This window comes from Mustela erminea, chromosome 5, assembly GCF_009829155.1.
Source record: "Mustela erminea isolate mMusErm1 chromosome 5, mMusErm1.Pri, whole genome shotgun sequence".
Classification (NCBI taxonomy): Eukaryota; Metazoa; Chordata; class Mammalia; order Carnivora; family Mustelidae; genus Mustela; species Mustela erminea.
The window spans coordinates 114,105,011-114,132,304 of record NC_045618.1 but is presented as its reverse complement, the minus strand read 5'-3'; the positions used below and the strand labels follow the sequence as shown (position 1 = coordinate 114,132,304).

General features: G+C 52.1%; 1 protein-coding gene across 7 annotated transcripts; it reads left to right on the top strand.

The window, feature by feature from the left end:
• The first annotated feature begins 2,883 nt into the window (after positions 1–2,883).
• TMEM229B (transmembrane protein 229B) lies at positions 2,884–18,517 on the top strand. Of its 7 annotated transcripts, none has more exons than XR_004286050.1 (4): positions 2,884–3,248; positions 4,467–4,648; positions 5,261–5,531; positions 6,288–6,322. XR_004286050.1 is itself a non-coding variant. In XM_032344555.1 (4 exons), the coding sequence occupies exons 3-4, from the start codon at positions 8,969–8,971 to the stop codon at positions 15,357–15,359; spliced, it is 555 nt and encodes a 184-aa protein (XP_032200446.1). In that variant the 5' UTR covers positions 3,090–3,248; positions 4,467–4,648; positions 8,893–8,968; the 3' UTR covers positions 15,360–18,517. The 7 variants fall into 7 exon arrangements, 6 of the variants coding, with proteins under 6 accessions (XP_032200446.1, XP_032200450.1, XP_032200449.1 ...); XM_032344555.1 differs by lacking the exons at positions 5,261–5,531; positions 6,288–6,322 and adding exons at positions 8,893–8,998; positions 14,835–18,517 and having other exon boundaries at positions 3,090–3,248; XM_032344559.1 differs by lacking the exon at positions 6,288–6,322 and adding an exon at positions 14,838–18,517 and having other exon boundaries at positions 3,090–3,248.
• Positions 18,518–27,294: the final 8,777 nt, after the last annotated feature.

Sequence of the window (27,294 nt, the reverse complement as noted above, 5' to 3'; positions counted from 1 at the left end):
CTGGAATGCTTTTCCCAAAGCTCTTTGAAAGGCGTCTTTGCATCTTTCTGATCTATGCCGAAATGCTACCTCCTTAGAGAAGTGTAAGACTTGCTCTCTAGCGTTCAGTGTCTCTGTCCCCACCGGGCCTTTTCCCTTTTTTGTGGCCTGCTGTCAGACATTCCAGTATGCTTTATTGTCTGTCCACCCGAGGGCGGTGGGCTCCCGGGGGCAGGAAAGCTGTCTTGTTCACACTCAGGTCAGTGCCTGGCCTTCAGCAGGTGTTCCATCCACATTTGCTGACCACTGAAACACAACACCTTGAATAAACAAATTAGCCCTGGAGGAGGGCTCTGTTGTTTAGAAACCTCTGGGGTGGCTTGGCTGTAGAGATTTGTGAAAAGCAGGGCACTGGGTGTCGTGCTGTTCAGGGAGCCCAGGTTTATCCTCCAAAAGAGCCGCTGGGGTTTTTTCTGCCCCCGCTGGTAAGGCAACAAAGGGGCAGTGTCTGCATTGCTCCAGAGGTCACCTGTGCAACACCCCAGAGGACGTGGGTGGTAAGAGGGAGAGCCTGGATAAATAAATTCCTGGTCACTGAGTCGGTGAGGCCGTGAGGCTGCTGTCTGTGCCTTCCCAGCTGCCGGGAGGAGCCTTCCTGGTCTCATGTGACCGGGATTTCAGGGCCCCTCAGCTGCTGCCTGATGGGATCTGCCGAGGGGATTATTCAGGGGAGGGGGGCAGCTCTTTACTGTAACATGGGCCTTGCTCTGGGACGGCAGCCAGGCAGCTAATTAGAGAGCCCAGCAGCTGTCCAGCCTTCCAGGCAGCAAGCAGCAGCTACCCAGTGCTGGGGGGTAGGATGGGAGGGAAGGGAAGGGGCATGGGGCCAGAGACCACCCTCCAAGGTGAAGGAGATGGATGGTCTGGGTTTGTTCAGAAGGGGACATTGAGAAAGGTGCATAAGATTGGAGGGGCTGGATGGGAGGAGGCAGGGAGGAGAGGAGGCTACACAGGTAAGACAGAAGACAGAGGGGTGAATTGTCGGCTGGCAGAGAAACCCAGATTTCAGGAAAACAGATAAATGAAGGAGCGTGGACGGACGGGGTCACATGGAGTGTGTGGGCTGTCTGTTCTCCTGTCTCCCCCCTGACCTTCCCTCCGCCAATCAGGGCCAAGGGCCCGGGTGTCCTTGCTTCCCAAGGGGAGCTGAGCAGATGCTGCCTTTGCCCTGGGGGGATTTGGAATTCCCTTTGCATTCGTGCCTTAGCATGGTCTCTCAACTTGGCAAGTTGCCAAATCCAGTTGTGTTCAGGGCTGGTCTTACTATAGGACAAGTTAAGAGCAGTGCTTCCGGGTCTTGTGGCAAGAACCAGGGCACTTTGAATAATTAGAGAGCTCCCCAGTGGGTCCTGGGGGCATTTTCTCTTCATTTCCTGGGCACCTGGGGGTAGGGGAGATTTGGGGAAGAGGGGAGAGAGAAGGGAGAAGGGATGGTGTTTGCGGGCCACTTCCTGGCCCCAGTCTTAGGTTCCAAGCCGTGGAGATTGCACGGAGATTGGGGGTAGGTTTGGTTTATGGGTTCTGGTCAGAGAAGTAGAGCTTCAATCCCGAAAGCCCAGCTTACCCTAAATAGTTATAGGGGAGGGGAGGGAACGATGCAGAGGGAATTTCCTGCCAGCAGCTGCTGGTTAAACCTCTTTGGGAAATGAATGCTATGTGCATGAAAACTGAATGTGCCTTTTGAGAGTACCAGCATTTGTAGAAATAACAGAATAGGCATTGTTTTTCTCTGACCTGAGGTCGAGCCTGGCCGCTTGCCCACATAGGAGCCTGCACTTTCTCCGGGGACACCTGGGACGCTTCCTCGGGCGACGCGTCTTCTGTGGTGCGCAGACCTAAGGCACCCACTCATCTAGCTTCACCTTGCTGTCCAGGCGATGGCTCTTGAAGGTGGGCGAAAGAGAGCAAGTGCCCTCCTTTCTTCCCTCATTGGCAGAGATCCCCCTGTTCCTGGAAGCCAGCATTTATGGTCCTTTGTGGGAGACAGCCCTTTCATGACGGTTGCCTAAAAATTAGGGAAGAATGCGAGATATCCTTGGTTAGTTAATTACACTGGATAATGCCATCACCCAGGAATTTAGCTGGGCCCTTCTCAAGGTGATTTGTCCATCCATCCAAAAGAAATTCCCTGGTCTTGAATTCACCGTGTGGAGGGGCAAACAGACAATAATAACTTTGAGATGGGATAGGATGTTTCAGGGCAAGGATGTTCAAAGTCCTGGGGGAACATCAGTGATGGACTAGTTAGGGGCTTAGGATGGCATCACAAAGGAATGAGGAGGGAGCAGGGTTTCAGAGGACCCCCCCCACCCCGGGGAGCGTTGATGAAGCTGGATAGACAGACTCGGCTGTATGTTTACAAATAAGCAGCTTACAGAACTTTACAGAACGGACTAAGTAGATGCTGGGGAATGAAAGGTGTACACAGGCAGACACATAGTAAGCAGCTTGAAGACACATTGTGTGGGGAGAGGGGGGTCTCTGGAGCCCGAGGACCAGGGTTGAGTCAGAGGTGTAGATTTGGCCTAATCTCTTAATGTCCTGAGAGTCAGTGTTTTCATCTCTAAAGTTGGGGGTGGGGGGTGGGATGATGATTCCTGCCCTCCCTGCAGGAGCCTTGGGAGAATCCTAAGTGATGATATGCATGAAAAAGTGTAAGTTCTGCCCACGTTAATTGCTATAAGGGCTCCTCACACATTCCTGTGCTCCAGAAACTTTGAGCTCAGGCCCTGCAGTCTACAAAGGAGCCTCATGCCATCTGCACCAGGGACCGGCTCTCAGGGGCCAGGGAGCGCCAGAGGGGGCCAGGGACAGCTTGTGCACTTCTCAACAGAGGTGGGACTCCTGTTAGACCATCGTCTCCTTGTCCAGGCCCCACCGACTCTCTGGCGGAAGAACCTGCTGACCAGGAAGCAGGAGGTGTCCAGGGCCAAGGCCGGCCGAGGCAGGGAGCCTGTTCTGACCTCAGCGGCCTCACCAGCCAGCCGTGGGTTCCCAGGGCTGACTGCTGCGACCAATAGGCTCTGCTGCCAGGATGTGGGCTTTGGTTTCTCTTTCTCTTTTGTCTTGTGCTTGCTGATGTGGCCCGCTTAGGGCCCTGGGGAAAGGGAAGTGCCGGTGGGTGGGATTGAACTCCCCAGGCACAGGTCCTGGTGGTGCTGGAGGTAGAGGGGGTGTCGGACATGCCCCATTAAAGCCCCTTCCTTGAGGTAATGGGTATGTGCCAGGCAGACTGGGAGAAGCGGGGAGGATGGACAGGTGGGGCAGGTCGAGGCTCCTGTTTGGGGAGGAGCCAGGGAGGACCTGGGGAGGACTGAGCTCAGCTGCCCCGCTGCACTTCGCTCTCATCCTTCTCTGGTCTCAGTGCGGGGGCAGGGGGGGTGCTTTGGGAGTGTCCACCCTCCAGGGGATCCCTATCCCCACCCCTTCACTTTTCCTCGGCTCCCCTGCTGCTTCTGGGGAGCAGAGGCCCAGTGACCCCAGCTCACCTGGGAGGTGCGGGGAGGGAGGGGGAGGGAGGAAGCTGGCCGCATGCACCAGCTCGGGTGGTGCCCCCTCGGATAACTCTGCTTGGCTGTCCATGGGGTGGGGCGAGGGGGTGTGTTGTGGGGGTGGAGGGCGCCAGTTCCTGGCTGGGTCCTGCTTTAGGGACCTGAGCTCCGTCTTTGGGCTCGTGCACATGGTGCTGCATCCAAGGGGTTTTTCTGAGAAGCTGCAGGACCTTCACATTCAAGTCAGAATCTTGATCAAATGGTCAAATCTCAGGGATATATTAAAAATGTGTCTGTGGCCAGGGGCATCAGAAAGTCAGATTTGTATCGGTTTGTAGTCGGTTATTGATGTTAACAGGAAGGGCTTTAATAAGAATAGTGATAAAATAGAGTGAAATAAATATTGGGGTAGTGGGATTGTGGGGAGAGGGGTCTGGCACACCTTTTGTTGGTGTGCTTGTTTTTCTGTGTAGCTGTGCTCGACTCCCCAAATGCTGTGACAAATGTCCTCCGTTATCGGCCTTCTGGGAGGTTCCTGACCGCCCTTGAGAGCAGATGTGGCCACTGCAGGGCGAAGGTGAGAGTGTAATTTGAAGCTAAATGAGAAAGGCACTGGAGTCTAAAATTATACTCCCTCTCAGATTTACAAATGTGCACACATTTACTTGCAGAGTAAGAAGCCCTAAGTCCCAACCCCACGTGTGAATGGCCTGGGACGCACCCCAAGCTGTCATTGCTGGATTAACCAGACCTGAGCAAACAGGACAGTACAGAGGAGGGAGTAATTTCTAAGAGAGGGGCCCAGGGGCCCTGGTGGGATGACTGCCTGGTGCTGAGCCGGGAGCCTGGGCAATTGTCGTGTTTGCCTTGAGGCTGCCTTTCCTTCTGGCCCAGGGGGCAGTGGAAGGTAATGAACGCCTCCTCTTTTATTCCCAGGGACACATGGAAGCCTCCTGCCGACCAGCCAAGGATCAGCTGAGCCCTGGGGCTGATGCTTGCCGCCACTGCTGAGAATGGCACCAAGGCCCAGCCAGGCACCAGGACAAAGGTTAACCCGGGACACTCCTGGACAGTGACCCTGATGTCTGTTCTGAGCCGTGCACTCAGAGGTCTGATAAGTGAGTAATGTGACAGGCCCCCCAGGGATCCCGGGCCCTCCCTGCCTCAGGCGCACCGACGCAGGTCTGGAGGTTCCAGTTCGGAGCCTGTGTTGTGTCCGAGGGCCCGTCACGGGGGCCATAGTTCCAGGATAGGCGGGGAGGGCCAGGCCCCTTCAGGTCATGCCCTGTGTTGGAGCCGGCTTAGAGCCATGTGGCCTCTGAAATATGTGCCCCACCCAGATGGGCTGAATGAGTGAGGTCAGACACCCAGCGCGGGGGAGATGACATCCTCCCACACTCCCTTTCTTATCTGTAGGCTCCTGGATGCTTTGGGCCTTGGGCTTCACCTCTGTGCCATGAGAACTGTACTTCATCTGGGATTGCAGACTTTGTCCAGAGCCCATGAGCGGTTCACGCAGCCTTGGGGAGAGTATCCAGGGCCCTGGGAGGAGTGGGATTTCTGGTGCCTGAGCTGCTACGGAGGTGGCCACCAGGGGGTCAAGAGGAGCAAGCCTTCTGCTGCTTTTGGCCTGTGGAGGGTCTCCTCCTAAGGCTAGACGTGCTGCGTGTAGAGCGTGGGACCCCCTGACTGTGGAGCTTCACCTGTCCTCTTATGGCCTTTCTTTCCAGACTTGGTCTCTGGCTTTTCCTTGATGGTGCTTTAAAAAATGATGTTTGGCTGCTTTCCCAAGCCCCAGAGGTCTGTCTAGCCTGAAGGCCGTTGTCTGCGTAGGGCAGACAGTCCCCCTCTGGGTCAGCCAGCAGAGAGCTCGCCTGGAAGTCACGGCAGGGAGAGCACCCCCGACGCGACAAGCTGTTTGGGAGCTGCTGGACTGGCCCCCAGGGACCCGGAGCCTTAGATTCCACGCAGGAGCTTGCGGGGAAGGAGAAGGGCGACTAGGTAATTCTCAGCTTTAGCCAGAACTTGCCAGTCGACAGTTGAAAACTTAGGGCTGGCATCTATGTTTCCCTCAGCCTGGGCTTGCAAAACCAGTTTGTGGTTGGAGGGCTTTTCAGGAAGTGGGTCGCTGGGGTGATCTGTAGCCAGGGAGGTGTGCACCTAAACTCGGGGGTGCGGTGGGGGTGCAGAGATGGCCGTGGAGGCCACGGCGGGAACCCGGTGACTCAGATCAGAGACCTACGACCCACATCACGCAGGATTCCCCACCCAGGGCAGTCTCTACCAGTGGCCTTGGGACTGTTGTACCCTCTGGTCGGTGGTCCCACTCCCGAATTACTCATTAGGAAATCTTTTCTTAGGAAATAACCCCAGAGAAGAAAAGGGCTGAATTCTTTTTTAGAAGCATAAAAAAAATGTTTCTTATGGTGTTGTAGTAATAGTGGAAATGGGAAACAATTGTTCTCTCTTTGTTGATCATGTAGGTTAAGGAAGTTAAAGTTTTCCACCTGGTGGAATAGCATACTGCCATTGTACTAACGAGGACACAGGCAATATAACAACTTGGAAAAATTATTATGATATACTAAGTGAAAATGTCAGGTTACAGGAGAAGTACATTAAGGATTAAGGTGATTTGTGAAATAAACACATGAGAAAGATGGCCAGGGAGACATGATGGTGGCTGCTAGTTTGGTGGATTAGGAACTCCTTTTCTTTCTTTCTTTTTTTAAAGGATTTTTAAAATTTATTTGACAGAGAGAGACACAGCGAGAGAGGGAACAAAGCAAGGGGAGTGAGAGAGGGAGAAGCAGGCTTCTGGCTGAGCAGGGAGTCCGAAGCGGGACTTGAACCCAGGACCCTGGGATCATGACCTGAGCCAAAGGCAGCTGCTTAACGGCTGAGCCATCCCCTTTCTTTCCATGATGCGTGGATTTGCTTCTTGTGAAACTGAATGTATTCTGGATGAATATACGACACACATTAACAGTGACTTTCTCTAAGGTGTGGGGGGATGGGGGGCTTTTGCTCTTCAGGTCGATCCTTTCAGTGATGTTTAAATTTTAGGTGTGAGCACATGTTACTTTTATAATCAGGAAAAATAATAAAGATCTTTAAAAATGTTAGAACTGAAATTTTAAAAAGACCGTATTTCCCAAGAAAGAGAAGAGAGAAAGGCTGAGGGAAGCTAGTTGTTTATACTTGCCCTGTGTGGGCCCATTCACCCTCCCATTCATTCATTCACCATGCCCCCGGTGTTAGTAGGTCTCATTGCCAGGCACTGGTCTAGGCACTGGGCACCCAGCACTGAACAAGGCAGAGCCCCGTCCTCCTGGAGCGTTCATTCTTATTGGGGGAGATAGACAGCAAACAAGTAGCAAAATACCAGAAAGCGAAAGTGCTGTGAGGACTGAAACAGGATGATGTCAGTCACAGGGAGGCTATTTTGGACTGGAGACTTGGAGAAGGTCTCAGGGGTGACTGGTTGAGTTGAAATCTGAATAACAATAGAGAGGCAGGCCAGTGAGGTCTGGGAAGAGCCTTGTTGGAAGGGGGCGGGGGCAACACACAGGATGCTCAGCCTGAGCCCCCCCCCCCCAGTGCCCTTCCCTGCCTGAGCCCTGCTGACTCTCTGTGCCAAGCTGACTCTGTTCCCAGGGCCCACCTGCCCCCTGTGCCTGCCAGCTGGGATTTGGTTAGCATCGGAGGCCTTCTAAAATCCTCTCCAGCTTGCTGCTTTGTGTGGAGTGGTCTGCTGCTGCTCCAGGCGCCAGGCTTGGATGGAGAGTGTGATGCTGGTCACTGCTCTTGGCTGGCATTTCTGTGGCAGAGCTGGGCCATCTGAGATTCCCAGCCATGCTGGGGCAGGCTCACAGTCAAGGACACTCTGGGGAATGTGTGTCCTGGTGAAAGGTCTTTGAATGGCACCTGTCTTGAGGTCCTCTGTGGTGGTGGCCGCTGTGGTCCTCTGAGGTCAACTATGACCCTGGAGGACCATCCCCTGGGTCTTGCCGGAACTTGGGCTTAGAACAGAACTTGGCCTCTCAGAATAGGCTGAGAGCCTTCAACAGCTTGGACACCAGTCCTGAGCTTCACTGATGATCTTTCTAGAAGCTTGTGTGTCCTTCTTGCTTCCTGTTGTCTCTCCATACATCATCCTGGCTTTCCCGAAGCAGAAACTCAGAAACTGGTGGTGCCCGCAGAGGTGGCTGTAGTCAGCTTCAAGGGCAGTGTGCTGAGAAGGCTCTGGAGCCAGACTTGCTGGCTTTGGATCCCAGCTCTGCCTTTTAGAGCTGGAATTACTTAGCCTCCCTCTTCCTCAGTTGCCCTAGCTGTAAAATAAGCTTGAGTATTATCTGAGGTAGTACGTAGTAGGTGCTGGGAAGAGAGCCTGATTATTCCTGTGACTTGAGAGGTGGAGGGAGGACTAACTTCGGGGACTTTCCTGGGGGATGGCCATAGCAAGAAAGGGTGGAACTCTATGGCATCGGGGTTACCCAGTGACCCCAAGTATTTAGCTCTCCTTGCTTCCCTTCTGGCCCTGGGTTCCCCCGCCCCTACCCCACCCACAATCTGACAACCACAGAGGAAGCTCAGGACGGCTTCAGAACTTGCACCTTTCTCCCAAATATTAGGACAACTGCCCCCCCCCCCCCTTTGCACTCACTTCCAGCACAGAGCCTGCCAACGGTCTGGACTAAGGGTCTCTGCCACTGCCTTGCCCTCGGGGGCCCCTGAAGCCTCCAAAAACTGAAGCAATTTTGGTGCCTAGAAATGAGGAAGTGAATGAGGTGCAAGAAGGAGGAAGGCCTGCCTAGTCTGGCTGCGTGGAAGGGGAGTCCCAGTTTTCTAGCAAGATGATTCTCTGCACAGAAATTCCCAGAGTCATTTTGTTGTGGCACCTTAGCTTCCTGGGACAAGATGGGAGTTCGGGGTAAAACCAAGGGCGATCATCTCATTTGCTTTTGCCTGCAGCCTGTCTTGGACTTTTATGGCGCTCTCTTCATCCTTCTCCGCTTGCTCTGCTCTCTAAGGAATGGCTCAGTGGGTTCCAGGACTCGGTGAGATACTCTTAGGGAGCAAGAGTCGGTACCCCTCCCCCCCAATCACCTATCACCCGTGCCCTTGGAAGGGCAGTGCCCTGCTCTGACAACTCAACTTTGCGGGCACTCTGTGTTCACAGGCCCTTTTATCAACAAGTATGAGGCCTCTTTACTTGAGTATTGTTCCGCAGCATCCTGCTTGTGAAACCGTCCCCAGCTCTCCAAATTCCTCTCTCTCATTTTCACCCTTGCCCATGCTCTCCTGTTTTCTTCACCTTGAGTTTTCTTTCCCTGACTGTCCTCTGTGTCATGGTCCTCAGGACAGTTGTGTTTGTCACCAGGAGAAAGAGACTGACTTCCAGTGAGCCGCTGGTTCTTCCTGGTGCAGAACTTCACATGGCTTTGATCCCGGTGCGGAGCAAGGAGGTACTGGGAGAATCTGGGGGCAGAGTCCCTGTTCAGGTGTGGGGAGGCATGGCCGGGGCCAGGAGAGCGTGGGGGAGCTTGTCCCAACTCAAGAGTTTAAGCCCTCCCGTAAGTGTTAGGAATGGGTTCAGGGAGTGGAGTTTTGAAAATCCAGCCAAGCCAGTGTGGCCTCTCATGTTAGTGTCTGTGGGGCTGTCCCAGCTGATGACACTGTCTCATGTCCCTCCTTTTCTGTCTTCGCCCCCATCTCCTGGCCCCAGTCAGGACTTCCAGCTTTCCCATTTGTCTCATGCAGAGTTGGCATGTTCTTCTGGCACAACCCCTAGGACGTGGCCTGACCTTGCCTAGGTATGCTTCCCCTCTGCCTACCCCTGTTCTTCCAGTATGGAAGATTCCAGAAATGGGATCCTATCCTTGGGCTCACCTTGTTCTTTCTCCCCCATCTTCTCTTCTATTTAGCAGCTTTCCCTCCACCCTTTAACAGTGGCTCCTTCCATCCTGCTTCTGTTCATAGGGTTTGGAGGTCCAGCTCTTCCAAGTCACCTGCTCCAGGGGTGACTGGAGCCCCTGGGTTGTTGGGAACTCCAGTTTCCTGGGAAACCATCCTCAGCCATGTCTAAAGATGAGACCATGAGGCAAGGAGAGCAGGGTTTTAAAGTCAGCATTAAGGTGGGGCTGACCTGAGGGTCAGTTCTGTCAGGCCACTGTGTAAGTTGAACAGGGAGTCCCTTCCCCTGGATCCTGTGGGCCAGAGGGGCAAGAGGTACGAGTGCAGGTCAGGTGGACAGACCTAATTTCAGAGGAGCCAGAGTTGGGCGGGAGGCAGAGTGGTCTCCGGGCCACCGCAGCACCCCCCTGTCCTGCCTCTGGTCATGGGCACCTCCTCATTCTCAGCCTGGGTCTGTTCTCTCCCACTCTGGGGGGGCTAACAACCTATTGGGGTTTCAGGATAAAAAGAGGGTGTGGGAAGCTCTGCCAGGAACACTGGCCCTTTCGTTCTGCCCTTCTTGTCAAACCTGGACCTCAGAGGGCTAGTTCTGAGACCCCCTTGCCCTTCATGAAACCTCCCAAGCTACACAAAAGCTGGAAGCTCGACTTGCCTCTCCTCAGCTTTGTCTTTGTTCTCCTCTGGGCTCTACATGCGGTTATTGGTTAAGGAGGGTTGCTTGGCTGCTGGGTTGTGCTCTGGTTGGACGTGAAGACCTGACTTGCCCGGTAAGGAAGGCTGCCCAACCACTAGCGAGAGCAGGGGCAGAATGACCCTGCCTCAGGGAGGAGGGGGCGCTGGAAGCAGAAGCTGACCAGGAAGCCTGGCTCTGTGCCAGAAATGGAGCCACCCTCTCTGATCATTTGCTGTCATCTTAGTAGTGTCTGTCCCCTCAGTCACCCTTACAGTAACCCCCAGAAGTAGTTACCCTTATTATTCTCACTTCACCTGTAGGAAAACCGAGGCCCAGAAAAGTCAGGTAACATGCCCTACATCCCACAGGGGAAGGGTACCAGGAAACTGGAAAGGAAAATGCAAGGTGGGGAGACCAGGAAGTTAGGATCTGCAGCCCCTGGACTTAACCATTTCATGCTATTCAAACCCAGGAATCATGGTTTGTGGTTGGTGATGGTTCAGGAGGGTAGGACCTGTATGAACTGTATGGGACATGAGGTTTTCTTAGATTTGTCTGGCGAATTTGTTGAGCATATTTTATATACAAGGCACAAAAATGACTCATACATAGTGCTACAACAAATGTTTTTAAGATAAATTTTTTAAATAAAAGTTTAGACATACTTGTTAGAAAAACATTTTAGGTTACACAGAGAAATTTAAACAAGGAAACAAAAATCACTTGTGATGTCACCATCCAGAGATGATTATGGCTAATTTTTTTGTACATTTGTTTTTTTCCCCCAAGATTTTATTTATTTGACAGAGATCACAAGTAAGTAGAGAAGCAGGCAGAGAGAGAGAGGAGAAGCAGGCTCTCCGCAGAGAGAGAGAAAACTGGGACTCCCCTTCCATGCTCATCTACTAAGAGCATGATCCCAGGACCCTGAGATCATGACCTGAGCCGAAGGCAGAGGCTTAACCCACTGAGCCACCCAGGTGCCCCTTTTTTGTACATTTGTATGTATGTATGCTTTTGCAAAATCAAAATCATATTAATTACTCAGTTTTGAATCCTGCCTTTTTTTCTCTCTTATCATTATATTAATCAGTCACCAAGCGGCCACTAGTGCAAAGCATAGTGCAAACTGTTGTCACAGAAGTGAACTGGGTGCAGAGGTGGACAAACAGGGCAGTCGAGGAGGATTATGGGTCATGAGCCATGGGTTAGGGGTGGCGGCGGCAGTAGCAGTTGGGAAGGGCACCCCAGGTAGCAAGAGCAGTCATGAAGAGATCCAGAAGACAAGATCTGAGGCCATGGTATCTCACGAAGGGCTTTGCCAGCCGTCCCTAGGGGTTCAAACCTTCCCAAGTTGATGGTAAGGACACACTAGTGGGCCTTATGTGGGAAGAAGCATTGGATTTGTGTTTTAGAAAGACTGCTGTTTCTATACGCACTTTCCTAGCTGGGTGAGTGAATTGGAAAGGAAAAGGCAAGCGGGGAGACCAGCTGGCAGATGACTGAGGGCATCCAGGTGAATGACGGTGACAGCTTGGAACAGAGCAACAGCAATGAGAAAGGAGGGTCAAGGGGAAGAGATGATTTCAAACATAGTTAAGTGGTAGAAAGGACAGGAGGTAATGGCCGATTGGGTGGCTTTGCCATGTGAGTTGCTTTGGCCAGTAAGATGTTCCTGGGCATGACTTAAGCAGAGTCTTGAAAAGCATGGTGCAGTAGGGTCTGCTTTTCCATGTGCCTCTGCCCCTGCATGAGAAAGCGTGATGGGGATGAGAGACAGGTAGACCAGAGTCACCCAGCCAAGGATAGGACAGAGCCCCAGACAAGCAGCCATTTCATGATCGAGGCCAGCCAAGATCTGCCAACCCACACACAAGCTGTGATAATAAATGAGAGCTGATTTACAGCACTGAGTTTTAGAATGCTTTGTTATGAAGCATGAACTGATTAAGAAATGTCTTCTTAAGTTGAATGCAGTGTGCCAGGCACTGTTCTAGGCACTGGGTAATGCAGCACTGAACCGGACAGACAAGGTCCTTATTCTCAGGGAGCTCTTGTTGGGGGGTGGGATGCGGCAGAGGAAGCTAGAATGACCTCAGGGTCTCCTGCTGCCAACTGGGTGCAGGGTAAGATCACAGAAGGAAGATGAGCTTTAGGGAAAAGATACTGAGTTTGAGGTGTCTATAGGACGCTTAGGTGAAGGGGTTGAGGTAGGAGTGGGATACATAGGTATAGGACACAGGAGAGATATCTAGATGGGGACTGGAAGTCATCACCATAATAAAACAGGAAGTCATCTGGACCAAAGTGAGATAGTGGAAGTGCTCTGGCAATTCAGGCAAGGAAAAGAGGGCTGTGGGGATGAAGATGATTTTATTCTGAAGGTCATTTGGAAGCTGGATTTGTGGACGGTGAGAGGAAAGGCACAGGAAACATACAGACAGGATCTTACAGAGGCAGGAGGGAAAACCAGGAGAGCAGCCAGTGAGAAGAAGGCTGAAAAAGTGGGCTGGAGTGAGATCCTAGAGAGTCTTAAACATCAAGCCAAGGAAGCTGTGGCGTTTCATTAGGACCGGGGATGGGGCGGGGGGTGCTGGGAACTGAATGCTTTTGAGGAGGGGAGCAGCACTAGGCAGGCATGTCTAGGAGCCGGGCAGTAGTGTGCAGAGGGATGAGTGCTGAAGTAGAAATCGGGAGATGTGGATTCTGGTCTCGGCCTATCCATTCACCGGCCCTGGGGTATGGGACAAACCCACTTCTCTCTCAGCTCCAACTGTCTCTCTGAAAAAATGGGAGTGAAACTACCTGCCCTTCTTCGCATGAATCTTAATTTTGTAATTACCAATGACAAAAAATGGGAACGGAAGTGTCTGGAAGGGCCCAAAGCGATACACCAGGGCGAGTAATCTTGTGACGAGGCCTGCGTTAGCTGGAAGGCGGGGCAGCGATTCCCAGAGAGGGAGGCCGACTGCAGGTGCAGCCTGTTCACCTCTGTCCCCTCACCCACCTTGACAGAGGGGTCAAGCCTGGGGTCCACGGGCAGCTGGCAGAGCTGGGATTTGTGTTTTCATGCCCTGCCTTCCCATTCCTGATGCTGCCCTGATCTCTCCCCATAAACCTACATCATGAAGAGAGGGTCTGCCCCAGAGAGGCCTGTGAACAGAACAGAGGAGTGCAAAAGAGGCACTTCTCTTTCGGGGAGGACACGGGCTAGCAAGGTGGATCGAGAGGGTACACGCCTTCTAACAGGAAACGGGGTAGCATTGGATAAAGGACAAGGAAAAGTAGAGGGGCCTGTGGGCGAGGCCAGCCTTCAGGGACGCTGTCTGGGGCCTTAAAGCCCAGTGGGGCTAGAAGAGAGGAGGAGAAGGGAGGAAGTAGAGAGGAGGACTCTCTCCTCTGTCAGCCACCGGTTTCCTCTCCACATTGAAACTAAACACCCAAACCCACTTAATGGAGCAGTTAAAGACAAATGTGACCACAACGAGCTGCCACTTTATACCCATTAGGATGGCCATCCTCAAAAAACCAGAAAATAACAAGTGCTGGCAAGGGTGTGGGGAAATTGGAAGCCTTGTGCATTGCTGGTGGGAATGTAAAATGGTGCAGCTGCCGTGGAAAACAGCAAGGGTATTCCTCAGAAAATTAATGTGGAATCACCATGTGATCTGGCAATTCTCCTGGATATAAATCCAAAAGAATGGAAATCAGAGACTAGAACAGATATTTGCATACCTATGTTCATAGCAGCAATGTTCACAATAGCCAAAAGGTAGAAACAAACCATTAATGGACAGATGGATAAATCAAATGTGATAGATTGATTGATCGATCACAAAGAATGAATATTATTCAGCCTTGAAAAGTGAAGGATATTCTGACACAGCTACTACATCGATGAACCTTGCCGACACTATGCCCGGTGAAATAAGCCAGTCGCGAAGGGACAAGTACCATGTGATTCCCCTTAAAAGCGGTAACTGGAGTAGTCACATTCATAGAGAAAGAAGGTAGAAGGGTGGTTGCCAGGTGGGGAGTTAGTGTTCTGTGGGTACGGAATTTCAGTTTGGGATGATGAAAAAGTTTTGGAGATGGACAGTGGAGACAGTTGCACAATAGTGGGAATGTACTCAGTGCCACTGAACTATACACTTAAAAATGGCTAACATGGTAAATGTTAGTATATGTTAACACACACACTCCCACCACCCAAGGACAAATGTGAGAGGTTGCTTAGAAAGATCTCAGAAATATGAGTGAGGTGGAGTTGTTTGAGAAGTGGAGGAGGAGATGGTGACCCCAGTGGGTGGGCCTGATGAGAAATCAGCTGGTAGCCTAGAAATGGAGGTGACTGGTGGGTCCGGACAGCCAGCTCTTCCATCTGATCACAGATAATTATATATATAAAAAAAAAGTCTAGGTTGTGTAGGAGACACCTTCCTCCAAGTAGCATTTGAGTAGAGCTGGTCAGAGGAAGCCAGTGGGACTTTTAAGTTTCTTGCCTTCCTTTCTCATGCCCACCTGGCCAAGATCAGGAATAGGGCGTAAAGTAATGACCAGGAAATAGGGTCCGGAGTGGGACTGGTAACCAAAGAGAACAGTAGCAGCGGGTGTGGAACCGCCTGGAGCCTGGTCATAGCGGAGACTCGGGCTGGGCGTGGGTGGCCAGGAGCGGGGGCTCCCTCCCGCCCTCACCTGTCTCCTCTGTGTCGCAGCAGCCAGCCCCACTGGGCGCCATGGCGTCGGCCGAGCCGCTGACGGCGCTGTCCCGCTGGTACCTGTACGCCATCCACGGCTACTTCTGCGAGGTGATGTTCACGGCCGCCTGGGAATTCGTGGTGAACTTTAACTGGAAGTTCCCGGGGGTCACGAGCGTGTGGGCGCTCTTCATCTACGGCACGTCCATCCTCATCGTGGAGCGCATGTACCTGCGCCTGCGGGGCCGCTGCCCGCTGCTGCTGCGCTGCCTCATCTACACGCTCTGGACCTACCTGTGGGAGTTCACCACCGGCCTCATCCTGCGCCAGTTCAACGCCTGCCCCTGGGACTATTCCCAGTTCGACTTTGACTTCATGGGCCTCATCACCCTGGAGTACGCCGTGCCCTGGTTCTGCGGGGCCCTCATCATGGAGCAGTTCATCATCCGCAACACCCTCCGCCTCCGCTTTGACAAGGACGCCGAGCCCGGGGATCCCGGGGGTCCCCTGGCCCTGGCCAACGGCCACGTCAAGACGGACTGAATAGGGGCTGGTGGGCGGGGCCCGGGGCTCTCTCACGGACGCGGGGGACAGAGGTACCGAGCTGGTGGGGCTACATCTTCTGAACAGCACAAGCCCTGGCCCGGGGCTTGCCTCAGCGCGCTAGGGCACACATGACAGCGGCCTCCCTCCAGCACTCTCCGCGGGGGGCGGGGTGAGGTGTGGGGGGCGGGTGTGGAGGGAGCGGAGGGACTCTGGGAAGGGTCTGGGTGTCTGCGCCCAGCTCAGAGGCTGGCGGCCGGAGGCCTGTGGCTAAGCAGCGGCTGGACCCACCCCTGGGTGACTTTGGAAGCAGCAGGCCCTGTCCTGGCTAAGGGGCTCTGAGAACGGGTTAGAAGGTGGAAGGCGAGGCCTGAGGAGGGTTGGGCTACTGCGAGGCCTCCTCCCTCTTACCTGGTTCAGGTGGGCTTTGGCTGGTTCCATTGGCAATATTCAGGTGCTTGCTTGCAACCAATACCTCCCCGGGGGCCTGCTGAGCTGCGGCCTGACGGGAGACTGGGCGGCCAGGAGGCTGCTTGGCAGCAGTGCGGGTGTGCAAGGGCTGGAGGCCTTCCCTTGGCTCCTCTCCCCTCCCCCAGGGCTCCGCCCCTCTCTTGGCCTTCTGGGGGCCCCCCTGGTGCTGGATTCCCACCAACCTTGGGCTTTTGGAGGTTTCAATCCCTGTGTGTTCGGTGGTGTTTCCCCCCATTTCTCTCTTATTTTCAAGGCCTTTACCACTAGCGGCCCCTTTATCCTGTCAGTCACCACACCCACCCCCTTCCCCAACTCCCTGGCCAACACAGCAGCTGCCAGACATACAGCCCTGAGAGCGACCTTTCCTCCATTGTGTCCGCTGCCTGAAGACTGGGAAGTCATCCTTTTACACCGCCCCACCTGTCTGATGGGCTGTGGCAGCGCCCCCTCCCCACAGAGGCCCAGCTGAAATGGAATGATGCCCTCCCCAACACACAGTCAGGCCAAGATGCACCCCCCCTCAGATCCATAATGGGGACCTAGAGACAAATCAGTTTAGGGGAGTTGGGGGGTAGGGGAGAAGGCATTTCTCTTTTCAAGTCAGAGTTGATAGAGCTTTCTAGGGGATGGCAGAGCAGGCATCCAGGGTTGGAGACCCATGCAGGGTGTGTGAGAGAGAAAAAGGAAACAGCCTTTGAGCTTTGGGAGGGTCTTCAGAGCATCCTTAGTGGGAAGGGAACGGCTGGTCCTGCCATAGCCCTAGCCCTGCAGCAAAACCTCCTCAGGGCCACCCCGTCCCACCCCTCCCAGGCAAGACGGACCCTTTGAGCTTACCCCTTAAGCAGTATTGACCCTGCCATGCTCACGGGCGTTGTCATCTTGGTTGTCCCCCTTCCTCTGTGACGGGTCCATTGCTGGCAGTGGACAGGTGAAATCCTCACTCCAGCCCACTTCTGGCTCTGCCCCCCACTCCCTGAGGGGAGAGGCCCATCAGAATGCAGCCTATGCCATGGTACATGGTCTTGTCTTGACCACACGAGGACTCTTAGATAGAAATTAGCCTTTCCCTTTTAACGGATCATTAAAAAATGACAATACCACCTGTGGAGAGAATCTCCTCTTCCGTGCTCTGCTGCTCCACCAAGACTGTGCAGACAGCCCCAGCCAGGGTGTGAGCCAGGCCTGGGGGCCTGAGGGACTGGGTAGGATTGGGAGAAAGGCTGGGAGATTCTGCCTTTGATAGGGTTGTTTTGTGCGGTTGACCCTGTCCAGGACAGGATGAAGGGCATCTCTCAGACTCTGTGTCCTGGCCAGGATCCTCAAATCCAGCGGTGAACATTCTGCAGGGGCCAGACCTACCTTCAATTTTACTGTGACCCCAATTCCAGAGCTCTGGGGCACCCAGGGATTCAGGTTTCCAACTACAGGTGGAAGGGTTTCCAAAAGAAAAGCATCACCTGGATTCCCTGTCCCGTCTGCAGAATTATTTCCTTGGCCCTGTCCCCTAACTCTGTGCTATCTCAGTTTTCTGGACCCCAATACCCTTTCAGGCCCCCAGGTGGGCCCCTATACCGCACCACCCGCCTTTGACCTCCCTTCCCATGACCAAATCTGGGGTTGGCTTGTTGATGTCTGCCAGCACAGGGTCTCAGTGATTCTCAGCCACAGCAAGCCCCTGTATGGCCCATCAGGTGTGGCCACTCCAGATGCCCCATGGGCCACTCCAGATGCCCCATGGACATTTCCTGGCACCATCTTTTCTCTGGGCCCTACAGATTCCCAGGGACAGGAGGTCCTGCGATAAACCCGCCTGGTATGTGCAGAGCACTGTTTTTCTGCTTCATCCAGGTGCCCCATGGCTCTTGCTGTCCCTCATAGGGCATAGAGTCCCCAGGAAAGGGAGGCAACAATCCAGGGCTTGAGCTCAGGGTCGGTAGGCTCAGAATTCACCCGGGGTAGCCCAGACTTCAACTCTTGCTTTCTTGGGTATCTTCAGGGCCCTCATCCCTTAGTGCCCGGGCACCCCAGCTCTGCCAAACAGTGGGGGTGCTGGCAGGAAGAGTCTGCTGACTCTTTGTGACCCTCTGGTGTCCTGGGTCTCTCTCCACTGGACATGGCAGCATTTCTGAGTTACTTAGGATTGTCATATATAAGGCTATTGCCTTAGAGCTGCCCTGCATGGTTGAACTGCTTCTGAGGTCTGCTAGGCACCCTGTCCCTTGTGCCCTGTCCCCTCTGTTGCCAGTAAGTCACAATGGCCTATGCTTATCTACAGCAATAATATATAGGGAGTGCCCATGAAATCCTCTTGTCCTAGTCCCTCACTCTCTGCATGGGTCTCCTCCTTGGGGAGGCAGTACTGAGTAGGTCAGTTCCTGAGAACCTGCATTTATGAAGCTCTGGGCCATGCAGACATCATCATGGGGGGATGGAGAGAGGAGAGATGCCCAGCCCCCAAGCTATGGCTAAGGCAGTGAGGGTACCTTCCACCCTGAGACCACCCCAGACCCGGAGGAGCTACAGGTCCCAGCTCTCCCACTTCAAAGTGGGCAGGACTGTCTCCCAACTGCAGCCCCTCAGGACACTTGACTGGTTTGTGCGCCCATCGCCTGCTCTGTCTCCATCGGTCTCTCTGTCTCTTCCTTTTCACATTTGTGCACATCAAATATACTGGTGTTTGTGTTCCAGGACTGACTCTGATTCGTCTCTGTTTCTTCTATTTTGGAGCCCGTTTTCTAGGGGCAGCTGGAGGCCAAGCCCTTCACACTGTGTCATGCTGCTGTCCTAAACCAAGAGGACTGCTGGGGGGAGCCACCTCGTGGGAAGGGCAAGTGGGACTCCCTGACAGTCCTTTTCACCATCTCTGCTTTGACCCTCCTGGGTAACCAAAATTCTCCCCCTAACCCCCGACTTCTCACCAGTAACATGATCTGGTCCATAATTTTGCTTTGGTCCTAGGCTACAAAGCAGATGGGGAGGCCTGGGCAGTTATCCAAGTTGGCTGCATTGGCTCAGGAGATGAGCTCCTCTAGAAACAGACCAGCCATGACCTGGGGGGGTCTCATGAGTCAGGAGGGGCCAAGGAAGGAGGCTGAGTATACTTCAGAAAGCTGAGCCACCAGAGCCCCCTTACTTTTCATTACATCAAAAGGGATGCTTTGAAGAAACAGAGCTCTGCACTCCTCCCTGGCAACGTTCCCAGAGAGGTGCTTTTGGGGGGAATAATCTCTCTCTACTTTGTGTACCTCTGCTCTGTCTACTGTCCCTTGCCTTCCTCTCCCCCCACCATGCTCCTGCCTACTTTCCTACCTCTAGCAAGAGAACGTAGAGCTCAGAAATTGTTTGGTCAGTTCAACTCAACCCAAATGGCTTGGTCCCCACTGCCACAGCCACTGGCTTTCTGGATGGAGCAGGTAGTGTGCTTTCTGAGTCATTAGGAAGGGCCTCTTCCTTCCCCCACTCACTTGAAGGTATTCATTTCTTTCACTGAATCCTTTTCTCCTTATAAAAACAAGCAAGCATAAAGACCCAACAACCATTTACATGTTACTATAAACAAATATATAAGGCTATTGCCTTAGAGCAGGTTTTTAGAGAAAGAGGCAAGCATGATGGAACAGGGTCTACCTTATGAAGCTCCAGAGAAAAGGCAAGAGGTAGGGCTCAGAACAAGAAGTCTGAGGGAACCTTTCTTAACTGGCCAATGACTTCTGTATTCTACTCAAAGGATGCTTTCCTTTCTTGATACTTTCCTTCACCACCTCTGCTCCACCCTCATTCATTCCAAAGGGACCTTCTGAAGACAATGCCTTGAGGCAAGTGCCCCAAGAAAGCTAATGCCAAGGACCTGGGCTACATTTGCCCAGCCTTCACAAGGGCCTAATATTTAATAACAATATTTAATAACAATGAATGACCATAACCTTGCCTTTCCTTCTGGGGTGCCCATCTCAGAAGGGTAGCTTGGTCCACAGCCCTGGTGCTACTGGGGATGACTGGACAGCCTGTGTATGGTTAGCAGGGAAGTTGGTACAGGGAAAAGGAGCAACTGATTGATGACACTCCAAGTTAGAGGGACTGGTCCCAATAATTTTAACAACAGCTGTGGTACTGACTACTGGGACTGCAACTGGGCACGGCACTGCGTGTGTACGCACGATCTCAAATGTTCTCCCACTTGAGATGGGTACTGTTTTTCACCTTTTCAGCAGAGGAAATCTGGTGGCAACCAGTCCACAACATGGATTTACCACATTTCTCTCCAAATAGCTTTTTCGTTTTCATGTAAGAAGGTGACCCTTTGCGGGGGGATTTGTGAAGAGCCAGGTGTCTCTTTCTACTTTGATGGGATTCTGGACATCATTAGAGTCCAGCCCATCTGAATGCTATTCAGAAAGAAATTAATCTTCAGGAGGAAGAGAGTTGGGGGGTGGGAATTGGGGTTATAAGGAAGGAGGTATAAGGTGTCATCTTAACCAAGACCTAAGAAAAATTGGCAAGGATCCCTCTTACGGAGGGAAGGTTGTAAAATTTTGGCCTCTGGCAGCCCTGGGTTTAGGATTGACGTCTTCTTCCCCTCCCACATATGGCTTTATTTTTGCCCTTGACCTTTTCCCTTTGATTCTGTTTCTTTCTCTTAAGATGAAACCTGAACCCTGAGCTGTTGGCACTCTCAGTGGGTTTGAAATGACCAGATGAAATCTTTCTCCTTCTGAAAACTCAGGGGCCCCGAGAATTGGCCTGTTTCATTCAGATTCTTTTTTTTTTTTTTTAAAGATTTTAATTTATTTATTTGAGAGAGAGAGCATGAGAGGGGGGGAAGTTCAGAGGGAGAAGTAGACTCCCCGTTGAGCAGGGATCCCAGTGTGGGATTCAATTCAGGGACTCCAGGGTCATGACCTGAGCGAAGGCAGTTGTTTAACCAACCGAGCCAACCAGGCGCCCTTCATTCAGATTCTTACGGGACACCTACAGTAGGCCAGGGGTAGTCATGGGGGTGTTTATAGTAAGTGGGGAGAAAGACACTGAATGGGCACTCACAGAGATGGTGACGTCATTGCAGTGTTGCTTAGCCCTCCAGGAGAGAAACTTGTAACGGAGGAAGCTGGTGCTTCTACAGGGATAGGTGCGATTCCCCAGGGAGGAAGGGAGGACACACACACACACACACACACACACACAAACACACACACGTGTGCGCACAGAGCAGACCTTCAGGTCAAGTACTGGTGTTTGCAGAGGTGGGCTGGCTGCTCATGTCTGGAAATGCAGATGTTGACTGTGCCTCGATGGATACAGTGCAGAAGGCGGCCAGTACACGGCGAGTATGTTTAGGAACGCTTAACGAATGAAGCATTGGCCCCATGAAGCCTACCCTAAAGACCAGACTGACCATTCCAGAGCTCCACAGACCCCTTTGGGAAACCCTAAGCTACAAATCCTATTTGAACAATGACCCTTTCTGCCATATCTGTGCTCACCCCCATTGAGCAACTCACTGTCCCCTTTTCCCAAACCCTTAATCTCCACAGAGTGCTGCCAGCTTTTTTCTCAGGTCTTTGGCGCTTGGCAGCGCCAAGTGGAGTTGACCCAACTCCACTGACTTGTCCACTGCTTCATTCGGTTGATTCATTTCTTGGTGTGGCTAAAATGTCCATCCTTTCAGGGCCAAGCACTACAGACGAGGGTCCACTGAAAGGCTGGTCTGGCTCCATGCTTCTGTCACAATCATACCTTCCAGAACAGAAAGGAAGTCTTCTGATTTATGAGGGTCCACCCGTCGGGAAGGGTCCTGAGGCTGAATCTTCTTAGTTGGAGGATGGAGTTGTATTAATTTCCTAGGGCTGCTGTAACAGATTGCCATACAAACAACACATATGTGTTCTCTCACGGTTCAGAAGTCAGAAATCTAAAATTGAGGTGTCAACAGGGTTTTCCCTCTGGAGACTCTAGGGGAGAATCTTTCTTCTCCTCCTCCAGCTTTGGGCACTGTTGGTGCATCTTGGCTTCCCAGCTTTGTGGTGGCCTCACGCCAGCTCCCAGCCAAAGGGGCTGCTCCTCTCCTGTCTGGGTCTTCTCCTTTTCTGCCTCTTCTACAGACGCTTCTCACCAGCTTTCGTGCCCATCTCAGTAATCGAGAGTGATCTTGTCTCAAACCCCTTAGCTCAATTACATCCTCAGGATCCTTTTTCCAACTAAGGGCACGTTCACATGGTTCCAGGGGTTTGGATGTGATTCAATCTTTTTGGGGGGGGTGGGAGGGGCACCATTCAACCTACTATAGGGATTAAGGGGGGCGATGTCCACAGAAGCCCTGGCCTCCTGTACCGATTAAGAGCAAGAAGGAGGACAATGCGGGGTAATCTGGGGGAGAACGCAAGGGTTTAGGTGGAGGACGGAGCTCGTCATCCCAGAACACATCCAGCTGCTGTGGTTTTTCAGTTCCGACGCAGATCTGACCATTTCTCTCCCTACTCCAGACTCTTCAATGATCTGCCATTATCTTTAGTCTCCAGCTCTCTGCCTCCTCCAGGCTTATACAACCCTCTGTGGTTTGGCCTCATTCCTCACCTCCCCCTCAGTCCTGCGCAATCTGGAGAGAACAGCGTGTCATTTTCCCGCAGCAGCCCCTGCTCCTGCCGGGTGCCGCTCTCGCTGGAGCCCTCCCACCGCGAGAGCACGCCCTCCATCCATCCACAGCAGCTCTCTGGGCTTCAGTCCGGCCAGCTCTGGGTCGCAGCGGTCTCCCTGGAAACTCTCCGTGTGACAGCCTGCCCGCGGCCGTGGATGCGGCGGATTTCACGTGTCCATCCATCCTACTGGGCGCCAGGTCCTGCGCTAGGCCCCCCGCGCAGCAGGGAACAAGACAGACTTATTTCTGCCCTCCCTGAGTGATGCCCTCCCCTGCGTTTCGGGGCACCGAGAACCCTGATGGGCTGGCAGAGGGGAGAAGGAATGAACTGGAGTTGGGGGTCCACAGCTGTTTCTATGTCTGATGTAGCAGGAGGTGGGGTGGAGAGCAGCCTCCAGGGAGAAAGGAAGCCAGGTTGAGGCTGGGAATGCAGGGAGGGCAGGGTCCCTGAGGGGGTGTGTTAGCTCCCTGGGGTCGGGGTAGGGAGACCATGGAGTTCACAGGAAGCCAGACTGGGATCATGAAATGTCTTGTGAACCAAGGCAGGGAGAGACAGATGATGGACAAGAAAATAACTGGTTGTAATACACTGAAACAGAGGGGTAGGCAAATGAACAGGCAGCTCCTTTAGACTGGGAGGCCTGAGAGGTCTCGGGGAAGAGAGGACACCTGGCCTGAAATCTGGATGATGAGGAGGGTCAGCCTGTGGAGAACAGGAAGACGTCATGTGGAGGAGACTGCTGGTCTGAAGGGCCAAAGTGGGAATGAGTTCAGATAGTCTGAGGAACAGATAAAAGGCCACTGTGTCTGGGGCTTGGTGAGGAAGGGGTAAGGAGTATAAGACAGGGACGGGGTCAGAGCGTGGAGGCCCCTAGAGGCCTTGTCTCTGGGGAGGGGATGGGGAAGAGACATGGAGAGAGTTCTTAAGGATGGAGAATTGTAGGACATGGCCTAGTCCCCTCCTGGGAACCCCTCATGAGGGACAGGACCAGGCAGGGGAGGACTGCAGGCAGAGCCTGGAGTCCCTCATATCCTTAGCATACGTCCTGTCCTCCTAGAGGCTGGGGCATGGATTAAGTAAAAGGATTAACTGAAAGGTGGGTCTGTTTGGTTTCTGCCAACCCTTCTCGCTACCTCTTACATAAGCCTTTCCTGCCTTGGGGAACAGTGCACAAGGCCAGGTCCTGGCAGGCTCTACAAACTAAACCACGCTCTCTCTCCTCACCATACCCTCGCCTTGCCTTGCCATCTCTGACCTAGAGGCCCTTCTGGAAAATATACCTGGAAGCTCAGGCCGCCATCCTTCCTGCAGACCTTGGAGTCTCCAGGCTCTGGCAGTATCAGGACACCCCCGAATAGGGCAATGGTGGGGAACCCACACAGGTGCAGAATCAGACAGACTTAAGTCGAACTGTGGCTCTGCCACTTACGATCTGTAGGACTTCTGAGGAGAAGCTGAGCCCCTCTGGGATCCAGCTCAGTGGATGTAGTTCAAATTTAGTCAGTTTAGTTTAATTCACTGGGAGTGCATCCCAGCCTCCCCTCTAAGACTGAGTGTACAAGCAAGCATGTTGAAGGCTTGTAGTGACCAGAGAAGGCGTTAGATTCCTGCCCAGGGTGGCAAACATTTTAGATGGAATATTAGGCATCACTGTTATTAAAAGTTTTGTGGGGAGCTGTGGGTGGGCTCCTGGGTAGCTCGGTCATTGGAGCATCTGACTCTTGATTTTGGTTCAGGTCATGATCTCAGAGTAGGAGACAGAACCCCATGGCAGGCTTAGTCGGGAGTCTTCTTGGGATTCTCTCTCTCCCTCTGCCTCTTCCCAGTTTGCAGATGCTGTCTCTCCCTAAAATAAATATATAAACCTTTAAAAAAATAAATAATAATAAAAAAAGATTTCTGGGCATTGCCCCTAGGAGATTTTTCACGGGTCAACTCTGGCCCTCTACCCTGCTAGTCGTAGGGTGACCAGCCATCTTGGTTTGTCTGGGACTAAGGGGTTACCTATATGGGACTGTCTGTGCTCAAACTGGGAAAGGCTGGTGCATATTGGGGCCAGTTGGTAAGCCTAGCTGGTAGGAGTTTAAAACCTCCCACCATTTGGGTTTCTTTTGTTTTCTCAGCATGTTTTTGGCCTTCCCTTCAACCCCTTGAGATGTTTCTCCCAGTGTTCCAGTGAACTCCTTTTCCATTTATGTTAGTCAGATGATTCCATTGCTTGTAACCAACTCCTCCCCTATGCTCTGCACAGCAGTGAGAATCTTCTGCATGTGGACAATCCGATTCCTGCTACACACCTGAATTCTTTTAAACATCTGACTGTCACCTCCCCCTTCCTAAACTTCACGAGATCCTGCTCAGGCCTTGAACTAATACCCCCTGTCTTATTCCCGCCCCACCTCTAGGAGACCTTGCCTCTTATGGTCTTGGCTTGGCAGCCCTGCACCTGTTTTTGAGTCTGAGGTTGACTGCTGAGCCCTGGAGGAAGCTCTGACCTGGGAGCACCCCAACCTAAGCCCTTCTCTCATAAACTCTAAAGCACCCAGAAGTGCAGATCATGACCTCCCACATTTTGTAGATACCCCGGGATTCAGTTCTAATCCAAATGGGATTAATCTGATTTAGGAGCTGTCCTTTACTGCAGTAGGGTCCTTGGGAGTGCTTTAAAGGTAGGCAGTCTGCCAACCACCTCTGGGTGGACAGTCAAGGACATCTAGTGCCTTCTGCCTCTTCGCCTTGTCCACAGGTAGCTCCCAGAGACAGTCTCTCCCAGCCAAGGATCAAAGCAGGAGGTAGAACCTTGTCTGGACCTCTTTGACACCAAAAAAGCAAGCCTCTTCCTTGGATTGCTTTAGAAATGAAAACGCAATGACATGAGGTGTGATTTTGCTGACTTTCACCCCAGAGTCTTAGGCCTGCTGACCAGCAGGACCAGATGGTGCCTTTTGCAGGAATATCTTCTCATTTCCACCTTTGTGTAGGCCCTGGACATCCTAAGAAACAACTTATTTTCTTCCTCTGATGGACCTATCTGTGCATCAGTTATATTTTTCGTATATTCTTCCTTTCTGTGACTCTGTTAAAGGCACTTGGCATCCAATCCTAGCTTACGTTTCATGTCCTTGAGATGACAGCTGACCTTGTTGCACAGAAGGAAGAAGGCGAGGGGAAGGGAGAGGAAGGGAAGGGGGAAGACAGGAAATGGAAGGAGCTCTACGTTCATAGCTCTATTTCGCCACAGCCCCTTTGTCTTCTACATTCTGTGTTGCCCTGATAACGTCCTGATTGTCTGATGAAAGATGCAACATCCCAGGCTTTGAAATCATCAGAACTGATTTCAAATCCCAGGTCCCTGGCTTACGTGGGCATGTTATGTAACTTAAGCCTCAGTTTCTTCATCTAAAAAGGGGGTTAATACTAGTCCAAACCTCCCACGATTGTGGAGATCAGATGAGACAATGTTTGACAAGTTTTGGCATGCACTCAGTGTCCAATATTACAAGAAATATTCTCCTTTGTTATCTCACAAGTCAAAAGCAAGCAGATGTCACTCCAGCAAGCATTTCTGTTGATGTAGTCATGGTGGCCAAAATCATGGGCTTTGAATGTTTCTGATCTGAACTGGCCCACTTATTTCTAATAGGGAGGCAGATTCCTTCTCTCTAGACACACAAGTTTTCTCATCTGTAAAATAGGAATGATAAAACTTATTCTGTAGAATTGTTGTGAAGGTTAAGTTAAATAAAATAATATGTTTAACGTGCTTGGTACGTGCCATGTTTAACGTGCTTGGTACAGGTCCATGATTCCTTATTCAAAACCCATGGGATTTGGCAGAGCTTTTTGGATTTCAGAAAAATAGAAACATTTATATGCTGTATATTTTGTAGCTTCTGGGCCTTACTTCATGAGACAGGGCAAGTATAAAATTCCCAACTGAAGATCAGGATAGTGAACTGTTCAAATCACATTGTTCAGGGATGCCTGAGTGGTTTAGTTGTTAAGCGTCTGCCTTTGGCTCGGGTCATGATCCCGGGGTCCTGGAATCCAGCCCTGCATTAGGCTCCCTGCTCAGTGGGGAGCCTGCTTCTCCCTCTCCCTGCCACTCCCTCTGCTTGTGTTCTCTCTCTCTGTGTCAAATAAATAAATAAAACCTTAAAAAACAAAAAGATCATATCATCCGTAGTTGACAGCATGAGGATCCCTAGGTCGCCTGAGTCCTAGGGACTCTCCCCATTACACGACACAGTGTGACAGACCCAACCCTATTACTGTTCTCTTTCCTTAATGAACTTTAACCGCTCCCCCCAACACAAAGGGCCTACCAAGTAGTCAAGTTTTCTCATCTTTCTAAAGGTATGCATGTATATTTCTCCATTCTTTTCATATTCTGCCTTTTTTGCTTTGGTACCTGGTACACATTTCTCTGTGGGATACCATATCATCACTTTTAAAAGCTCTAGAGTCTTCCAGAATCATAATATAACCCAGGTAGCTTAGCTATTCCCCGTCACTGAGTATTTGCATGTTTCCAGTTTTACGCTGCTCTAAAATAATGCACAGTCACTCTCTTTAAACTTTGCCTTAGGGATGAGCAAGCACTAGGATCTGAAAACATCTGTCCCCTGAGCCCCTGGCTGGCTGGCAGCCTTTGGGAGATTGTATTTCCAGGCACTTTCACTATGTACTTGTTGTTCCCAATCAACTAATCAATTAGGGTTTATTGAGTGCCTGTGTGGGGAACAGGGTGCTCTTTCGTGCTTGGAGGAAGGGCAGAAGCATAAATACAGAAGCATGGGAGTCTCTGAAGTGTGTGGGTATGTGTAACTGAG

Bases quoted from the DNA above. Each gene is read 5' to 3' on its own strand.
- TMEM229B (XM_032344560.1), top strand. From the start codon at position 8,882: ATGGTCCTCAGGACAGTTGTGTTTGTCACCAGGAGAAAGAGACTGACT. The intron at 8,999-14,834 runs GTACTGGGAGAA...TCTGTGTCGCAG, and splicing joins TCCCGGTGCGGAGCAAGGAG to CAGCCAGCCCCACTGGGCGC.